Consider the following 10,471-nt stretch of genomic DNA (forward strand, 5'->3'; position numbering starts at 1 on the left):
TAGGATAAAGGATTTGAATCGTGATTAATGTACCAATATATTAGTCTAAAGACTATTTAATAGAATAATTCAATTGACTAAAGACTATTCCAAAGACCAGTTAGAGGACTAGTACGTAGAGTAGTCAATATGTTATTCAACACTCCATAGTGCAGTCCATATAGTCCATGAAATAGTCAATGGACTAGTCAAAATATTAGGATATAGGTTGGTCCAAAGACTATTAACTAGCTAATAGACTATGTACTAGTTTATTGATAAGTCTATGAACCAGTCTATAGACTTCTCCATAGACTAGTCTATGAACTAATCTATAGATTAGTTTATGGACTAAACTTTTGACTATAGACTAGTCCATAGATTAGTCAATAGACAAGTACATAGGCTAGTCCATAGATTAGTCAATAGGCCAGTCTATAGACTTCTCCATAGACTAGTCTATGGACTAATCTATAGATTAGTTTATGGCCTAGACTTTTGACTATAGACTAGTCCATAAATTAATCAATAGATTAGTCCATAGATTAGCTAATATATTAGTCAATAGACTAGTCCATAGACTAGTCAATAGACTAGTCCATAGACTAGTCAATAGACTAGTCAATAGACTACTCTATAGACTAGTCCATAGACTAGTCAATAGACTAGTCCATATACTAGCCAATAGAATAGTTCATATACTAGTCAATAGACTACTCTATAGACTAGTCCATATAGCAATATACTAGTCCATAGACTAGTCAATATACTAGTCCATAGACTAGTTAATATAATAGTCCATAGACCAGTCAATAGACTAGTCAATATACTAGGCCATTGACTAGTCAATAGACTAGTCCATTGACTAGTCAATAGACTAGTCCATAGACTAGTCAATAGACTCGTCCATAGACTAGTCAATAGACTCGTACATAGACTAGTCAATAGACTCGTCAATAGACTCGTCCATAAACTAGTCAATAGACTGGTCCATAGACTCGTCGATAGACTAGTCAATAGACTAGTCTCGTCTATATACTAGCCAAATGATTAGTCCATAGACTAGTCCATAGAGATATCAACACGAAAGTCAAAAGACTTTTTAATATTTGTCTCTTCCGTTCATTTTTCTCACTCACTGTAACATTACTACTTTTTCAGTCAGCAAACAGCAAAGTCACTACACAGTTTTAAAGCATGCCATGCAATATGTAGTCGTAAAAAAATTTTTAACAAAAAAAATTGCTGAAATCCAATGCAAGCGGTAAAAAAACAAAACAAGATTGCGTGTATGTGCCATGATGTTTAAGATCTAAATTCTAGTTATTGGAATTACTTTTATTTTTCACCGGATCTAAAACATGGATTACATATTTAGGAAAGAAAAATGCATGTTCAGAAAATCAACAACAGAAAAAAAAAAAACTAGTATAACACATTTATAAAGTATATGTATGTACGAGCATGTTAAAAATGGTGTTAAAATGTTTGCTTTTAAATCAAGCATTTGTCTGGTTTTAAACAGTAAAAGATACGCTATGCTAAATGTGATGGAATACTAAGTTCATCTTATGAGTTTATTTTGTAGCGAATCTAGTCTATAGTCTAGTCTATAGTCTAGTCTATAGTCTAGTCTATAGTCTAGTCTATAGTCTAGTCTATAGTCTAGTCTATAGTCTAGTCTATAGTCTAGTCTATAGTCTAGTCTATAGTCTAGTCTATAGTCTAGTCTATAGTCTAGTCTATAGTCTAGTCTATAGTCCTAGTCTATAGTCTAGTCTATGTCTAGTCTAATAGTCTAGTCTATAGTCTAGTCTATAGTCTAGCCTATAGTCTAGTTCTATAGTCCTAGTCTATAGTCTTAGTCTATAGTCGAAGTCCGAGGTCTAAGTCGAGTCTAATAGTCGAGTCTATAGTCGAGTCTATAGTCTAGTCTATGTCGATCTATGTCTAGTCTATAGTCTAAGTCCTATAGTCGAGTCTATGTCGAGTCTAATAGTCCGAGTCCTATAGTCGAGTCTATAGTCCGAGTCCTATAGTCTAGTCTAATAGTCAGTCTATAGTCTAAGGCCTATAGTCCTAGTCTATAGTCTAGTCTATAGTCTAGTCTATAGTCTAGTCTATAGTCTATCTATAGTCTAGTCCTATAGTCTAGTCTATAGTCCTAAGTCTATAGTCCTAGTCTATAGTCTAGTCTAATAGTCTAGTCTATAGTCTAGGTCTATAGTCCTAGTCTATAGTCTTAGTCTAATAGTCCGAGTCTATAGTCCTAGTCTATAGTCTAGTCTATAGTCTAGTCTATAGTCTAGTCTATAGTCTAGTCTAATAGTCTATAGTCGAGTCTATAGTCGAGTCTATAGTCGAGTCTATAGTCGAGTCTATAGTCTAGTCTATAGTCCTAGTCTATAGTCTAGTCTATAGTCTAGTCTATAGTCTAGTCTATAGTCTAGTCTATAGTCTAGTCTATAGTCTAGTCTATAGTCTAGTCTATAGTCTAGTCTATAGTCTAGTCTATAGTCTAGTCTATAGTCTAGTCTATAGTCTAGTCTATAGTCTAGTCTATAGTCTAGTCATAGTCTAGTCTATAGTCTAGGTCTATAGTCTAGTCTATAGTCTAGTCTATAGTCTAGCTATAGTCTAGTCTATAGTCTAGGCCTATAGTCTAGTCTATAGTCTAGTCTATAGTCTAGTCTATAGTCTAGTCTATAGTCTAGTCTATAGTCTAGTCTATAGTCTAGTCTATAGTCTAGTCTATAGTCTAGTCTATAGTCTAGTCTATAGTCTAGTCTATAGTCTAGTCTATAGTCTAGTCTATAGTCTAGTCTATAGTCTAGTCTATAGTCTAGTCTATAGTCTAGTCTATAGTCTATCTAGTCTATAGTCTAGTCTATAGTCTAGTCTATAGTCTAGTCTATAGTCTAGTCTATAGTCTAGTCTATAGTCTAGTCTTTAGTCTATAGTCTAGTTCTGATAAGTCTAGTCTTCATAGATAAAGTCTAGTCTAGTCTAGTAGTCAGTCTAGTCTAGTCTATAGTCTAGTCTATAGTCTAGTCTATAGTCTAGTCTATAGTCTAGTCTATAGTCTAGTCTATAGTCTAGTCTATAGTCTAGTCTATAGTCTAGTCTATAGTCTAGTCTATAGTCTAGTCTATAGTCTAGTCTATAGTCTAGTCTATAGTCTAGTCTATAGTCTAGTCTATAGTCTAGTCTATAGTCTAGTCTATAGTCTAGTCTATAGTCTAGTCTATAGTCTAGTCTATAGTCTAGTCTATAGTCTAGTCTATAGTCTAGTCTATAGTCTAGTCTATAGTCTAGTCTATAGTCTAGTCTATAGTCTAGTCTATAGTCTAGTCTATAGTCTAGTCTATAGTCTAGTCTATAGTCTAGTCTATAGTCTAGTCTATAGTCTAGTCTATAGTCTAGTCTATAGTCTAGTCTATAGTCTAGTCTATAGTCTAGTCTATGTCTAGTCTATAGTCTAGTCTATAGTCTAGTCTATAGTCTAGTCTATAGTCTAGTCTATAGTCTAGTCTATAGTCTAGTCTATAGTCTAGTCTAGTCTAGTCTATAGTATAAGGCCATTTTCCAGTCATGGTTTAGGTCTTGATAAAAAGCCAAACATCTAGATCTATCGATATTTTTCCCACAGTGCATTGCTATTTAAAGTTAGTGCTTATATCCACCAAATTTTATAAATACTTATTGTCCCTTGTAAATAAACCAAAAACTACAAAAGGATTTTTCTTTTAATACCAACTACAAAAGTATTAAGTGTACTTGAGCCCTGCTGCACAATGGTTGTTTAACATGATTTGTTTTAAAGAAGAAAAAAAGCAACTAAGTAAAAAAAATGGGTGCTACCAAAAACCCAAGGTTTAGTTTTAAATTTCAAGATTAAATAACTTGGACATGAGTGCATGTTATGCTCATTATTCAAGATTTCAGTATTGCTGGGTTCATGTAAACTTAAAAAGGTTTCAACCTTTAAGCAAATTCTTTAAGTTGTTGCTATTACTACAATGCTACATACATTTTCATTATGTTTTAAAAGGTAATAAATGTTAAGTAAATATTTTCCATATAATATTTTGCACATTTCTACATGTTGTAGTATTTTTTTTTCTTGGGTAAATATGATTTAAACATGCAGGTACCTTAATTTTAAGCCAACAATACCACCAACATGGCTATAAAAAAGTGTCTATTAGAGATTGTATTTTAAAAATTTTACATATTTTTTGGTCACTAAACAAAGTATTTAGTATAAATACATATGTATCTACACTCTGGCAAAATATGTTTTTCACATAAAATCGTTATTTGTATTTTAATATTTTCTTTAGGTTTATTTCTTGTTTAGTTTGGTTTTTATGGCTTTAGAATTGTTTTATGGTTATTTTTGTGTTTTTAGCAAAAGCCCTTTTCTTAAAACATTAGCTGCTACAATAGTATTATTGTATTTTATATCCCATATATCAGATGTGTGCAGTAATTTTGGATATAATATCTTTTTGTTTTTTTGTCTTCTATTAAAGTTTCTCCTTTTACCTTTAAAGTAACAGTTGCCCGTAAATGGTGGGATTTTATTTTTATGTGGCATCAGCTGTCTTTTAGAAAAACTCGCGGCTTTTTAGATTATTTTTATTTTATTTTTTTTAGAAGAGGAGTAAAAAAATGTCCAACCTTTTTTCCATAAAGTTATTTATTTAATGCTTTTTTATTAACATGTGTTTATGTTTTATTTCCTTTGAAGCAACTATTTATAGCTTAATGAAAACAAGATGGTCACGGAAAATTTAATGTTCCAAATAATGTTGATGTGTTTTCGGTTTAGTAGATGAAATTAATACGAAAGTTTACTATAGTCTATAGTCTATAGACTGGACTATTGACTGGAATATAGACAAGGCTAAAAACAAGACTATTGACTAAAATATAGACTAGAGTATAGACTAAACTATAGACTAGACTATAGACTAGACTATAGACTAGACTATAGACTAGACTATAGACTAGACTATAGACTAGACTATAGACTAGACTATGGACTAGACTATAGACTAGACTATAGACTAGACTATAGACTAGACTATAGACTAGACTATAGACTAGACTATAGACTAGACTATAGACTAGACTATAGACTAGACTATAGACTAGACTATAGACTAGACTATAGACTAGACTATAGACTAGACTATAGACTAGACTATAGACTAGACTATAGACTAGACTATAGACTAGACTATAGACTAGACTATAGACTACACTATAGACTAGACTATAGACTAGACTATAGACTAGACTATAAACTAGACTATAGACTAGACTATAGACTAGACTATAGACTAGACTATAGACTAGACTATAGACTAGACTATAGACTAGACTATAGACTAGACTATAGAGACTAGACTATAGACTAGACTATAGACTAGACTATAGCCTAGACTATAGACCTAGAATAGACTAGACTATAGACAGACTATAGACTAGACTATGACTAGACTATAGACTAGACTATAAGACTGACGATAGACTAGACTATAGACTAGACTATAGACTAGACTAGACTAGACTATAGACTAGACTATAGACTAAACTATAGACTAGACTATAGACTAGACTATAGACTAGACTATATACTAGACTATAGGACTAGACTAGAGACTAGACTATAGACTAGACTATAGACTAGACTATAGACTAGACTATAGACTAGACTATAGACTAGACTATAGACTAGACTATAGACTAGACTATAGACTAACTATAGACTAGACTATAGACTACTATAGACTAGACTATAGACTAGACTATAGACTAGACTATGACTAGACTATAGACTAGACTATAGACTAACTATAGACTAGACTAAGACAGACTATAGACTAGACTAGACTAGACTATAGACTAGACTAGACATAGACTAGACTAGACTATAGACTAGACTAGACTAGACTGACTAGACTAGACTATACTATAGACTAGACTATAGACTAGACTAGACTATAGACTAGACTAGACTATAGACTAGACTATAGACTAGACTATAGACTAGACTATAGACTAGACTATAGACTAGACTATAGACTAGACTATAGACTAGACTATAGACTAGACTATAGACTAGACTATAGACTAGACTATAGACTAGACTATAGACTAGACTATAGACTAGACTATAGACTAGACTATAGACTAGACTATAGACTAGACTATAGACTAGACTATAGACTAGACTATAGACTAGACTATAGACTAGACTATAGACTAGACTATAGACTAGACTATAGACTAGACTATAGACTAGACTATAGACTAGACTATAGACTAGACTAGACTATAGACTAGACTAGACTATAGACTAGACTAGACTATAGACTAGACTAGACTAGAGACTAGACTATAACTAGACTAGACTAGACTAACTATAGACTAGACTATAGACTAGACTAGACTATAGACTAGACTAGACTATAGACTAGACTAGACTATAGACTAGACTATAGACTAGACTAGACTAGACTATAGACTAGACTAGACTAGACTAGACTAGACTAGACTAGACTAGACTAGACTAGACTATAGACTAGACTAGACTATAGACTAGACTAGACTATAGACTAGACTATAGACTAGACTATAGACTAGACTAGACTATAGACTAGACTAGACTATAGACTAGACTATAGACTAGACTATAGACTAGACTATAGACTAGACTATAGACTAGACTATAGACTAGACTATAGACTAGACTATAGACTAGACTATAGACTAGACTATAGACTAGACTATAGACTAGACTATAGACTAGACTATAGACTAGACTATAGACTAGACTATAGACTAGACTATAGACTAGACTATAGACTAGAATATAGACTAGACTATAGACTAGACTATAGACTAGACTATAGACTAGACTATAGACTAGACTATAGACTAGACTATAGACTAGACTATAGACTAGAGACTATAGACTAGACTATAGACTAGACTATAGACTAGACTATAGACTAGACTATGACTGACTATAGACTAGACTAAGACTAGGACTATAGACTAGACTATAGACTAGACTATATAGACTAGACTATAGACTAACTATAGCTAGACTATAGACTAGACTATAGACTAGATATAGACTAGACTATAGACTAGACTATAGACTAGGACTATAGACTAGACTATAGACTAGACTATAGACTTAGACTATAGACTAGACTATAGACTAGACTTAGACTAGACTATAGACTAGACTATAGACTAGACTATAGACTAGACTATAGACTAGACTATAGACTAGACTATAGACTAGACTATAGACTTAGGACTATAGACTAGGACTATAGACCTAGACTATAGACTAGACTATAGACTAGACTATAGACTAGACTATAGACTAGACTATAGACTAGACTATAGACTAGACTATAGGACTAGGACTATAGACTAGACTATAGACTAGACTATAGACTAGACTATAGACTAGACTATAGACTAGACTATAGACTAGACTATAGACTAGACTATAGACTAGACTATAGACTAGACTACGACTAGACTATAGACTAGACTATAGACTAGACTATAGATAGACTAGACTATAGACTAGACTATAGACTAGACTATAGACTAGACTATAGACTAGACTATAGACTAGACTATAGACTAGACTATAGACTAGACTATAGACTAGACTATAGACTAGACTATAGACTAGACTATAGACTAGACTATAGACTAGACTATAGACTAGACTATAGACTAGACTATAGACTAGACTATAGACTAGACTATAGAGACTATAGACTAGACTATAGACTAGACTATAGACTAGACTATAGACTAGACTATAGACTAGACTATAGACTAGACTATAGACTAGACTATAGACTAGACTATAGACTAGACTATAGACTAGACTATAGACTAGACTATAGACTAGACTATAGACTAGACTATAGACTAGACTATAGACTAGACTATAGACTAACTATAATCTAGACTGTAGACCATGACAGGGCACTGAAAAAAGGCTATATAGACTAGACTATATACTATACTATAGACCATGACAGGGCACCGAATGTGAAGACCCCTCTAAGTGAACAAAAAAAGGTATCTGATTTATTATATTTACTTAAAAAATTTATTCATTTTCTTTATTTTCTCCACCAAATAAACCAAATTTTCAACAATAAAACACACAAAAGCACTTAAATACCCAACGACCAATAAAATGGTGGGCATTTTAAAATAGTCCACATTCAAAGGTTCCACATCATAATATTCTGTTTTCAAAAAACGTATATAACCCATACGAATACCTTCCTCCTTTGACTGTTCCAATAAATGAGGTATTAAACCCGAATCAAACATGTACAACATGTATTGATTAAACAAATCCAAAAATGGCCAATTATGGGGCATCGGTATATTGGCCCACAAGGCAGACAAAGGTTTTGGCATTTTCCTAAGGCGTGGTCTTTGAAGAAATTTCTGTTGATATAAATAAAATGTAGCTTTATCCTCGAAATTGACATAGGCAAATTTATTGTTTAGAGAGTTACGCAAATCCGCATAAGAAGAGACATCTATCTTGAGATAATTATCCGAAATGGGTTCAAATGAATTGTACATGCTCAAAATTTCCATATCCGATTCTGTAATTAGAACGGTGACACCGCGCTGTTTCAAATCCTCTAGAGAATTTATTTGTGTCTCAAAAACATTTGAGGTTAAAATACTGGTGAGAAATGTCATGTATAAGTTGGAGATAATAAAGGCGCAGGGTATAAAAATGAAAAATATTAAATATTTCTGCAGACCCCAAGAATGAGGCAGTTGTGGTCCTATGTATAGCAAAAATTCCATAGAGCGCATAAACTGCAAAGTTATATGCCACCAGCCTAGTTTGAAACGATTGATCAGGCTCATCACTATTGTCAGCAGCAATACGCCCAAAAGCATTAACCACCAAATTTCTTTTTGAAACGGATGTAGTAAATATTTCGATTTGGGTAAGTGAGGAGCAAATGGCACCAACACGTAACCATAGATAATATAGACGGGAGTGGCAATGGCATATGATGGCTCGTTTAGCGGCAACAACTCACTGCAGGTATCCACAGTATCTGTGAGCAGATATTTGAGACAATCTATCATACCCACCGATTCAAAATTCGGCATTAGTACCCAATCTATAGAAAAGTTATAGCGTTGGGCGAATATCTTAATTAATTGAGGACCCAAACCTTTACATTCCAATTTAAAGCCCTCATTGTAATAAACAAAAGCACGTGGTGGATTATTGCCGGCACTGCTGCGAATGGTATAGCCCAGACCATTCGGCACATTTTTATGTCTATTCAAATAGCCAGCTATAGAAATTGTTTCCATTTTGATCATGGGAAATGGTGTAAATGTAAACAACTCTGTCTGTTCACCTTTAAAGTTACATAGCAAGACATTCAGGAATCCCTCTTTCCAGGTATTGGTAAAGAAATTATACATTTCTTCCTCATCCTCATCTTCAAAATCTTTTACGAACAATACATCCGTTTTCCTCCAGTGTTCCAAGATTTTACTAAAATGTTGCCAGTTCCTTTCATTTAAATATTCCTGTTTCATCACCACCACTGCTAAAACTTCGGAATTAAGATTGTGCCTTAATTCCAGTTGAAAATCTTTTTCAAGCAAAAGTTTTGGTTGCTCTAATTCCTGCCATAAATTTAATTTCTCTACGGTTTCTATTTCTGCTGAAAACCACAATTCATTTTCTTTTGTTTCATAATTAAAAATTACCAAAGTTGTGGCATTGATGCCGTAGTAGATTTCATTTATAATTTTGATTAAATTTCCCTGATGTTCAAATTCGTGTGTTGCTGCGGCAGTCGTGCAAGTTACAAGAATTGCCGTCTGTATGAGTAACAAAAGGAAGCAGCAATACTTTGAAATCTTCATGCTTTAATTGAGCGTTAACAAATGTAAATGATTTTTGTTTCAGGGTTGAAAGTTTTTATAGGGAAAGTATTTATTACGGGAGCACAGCTATAAATGTTAGTTATAAAGGTATAATTTTATTTGCATTTTATTGTTGCTGTTGACAGTATGCTGCTTTCCATAGTATAGGGGAGGCGCAACAAATTAAAAGTTATTTTTACTAAATCGAGGGAGTTTCTTCCAGATGTTGTATAAATCAAATTTGATTAATAATCTTATTTAAATCAGATAATATTTATTATAGTCATTACAATTTTCTAATTTCTCTTTTCAGATAATTCCATAGAATTCCGACAGCAGGTAAGTCATTAAAAATTTCGTATTTATAGAAAATTTTTAAAACCAACAATCAGAACGTATTGTTACTGATCCATCTAACTAAATCGAATTCTAATGAAAATGCAATCGATTCAATTATTTATGCAAAACGAAATCATTTAAATATTGAAATTGTTTCCACGATTAAACGAAATTTCTATGA

General features: G+C 32.9%; 1 protein-coding gene across 1 annotated transcript; it reads right to left on the reverse strand.

Annotated features, from left to right (window-relative positions):
• Positions 1-8,184: 8,184 nt before the first annotated feature.
• LOC119610893 lies at positions 8,185-9,951 on the reverse strand (the record flags this gene model as incomplete). The annotated part of the gene is made up of 1 exon (XM_037966302.1): positions 8,185-9,951. A coding segment is annotated over exon 1 (1,767 nt), but the record flags the coding sequence as incomplete, so codon positions are not given.
• Positions 9,952-10,471: the final 520 nt, after the last annotated feature.

Source organism: Lucilia sericata, unplaced genomic scaffold (assembly GCF_015586225.1).
Source record: "Lucilia sericata isolate MDLA Ls3-8-SP2 unplaced genomic scaffold, ASM1558622v1 Contig001304F_arrow, whole genome shotgun sequence".
NCBI classification, from domain to species: domain Eukaryota; kingdom Metazoa; phylum Arthropoda; class Insecta; order Diptera; family Calliphoridae; genus Lucilia; species Lucilia sericata.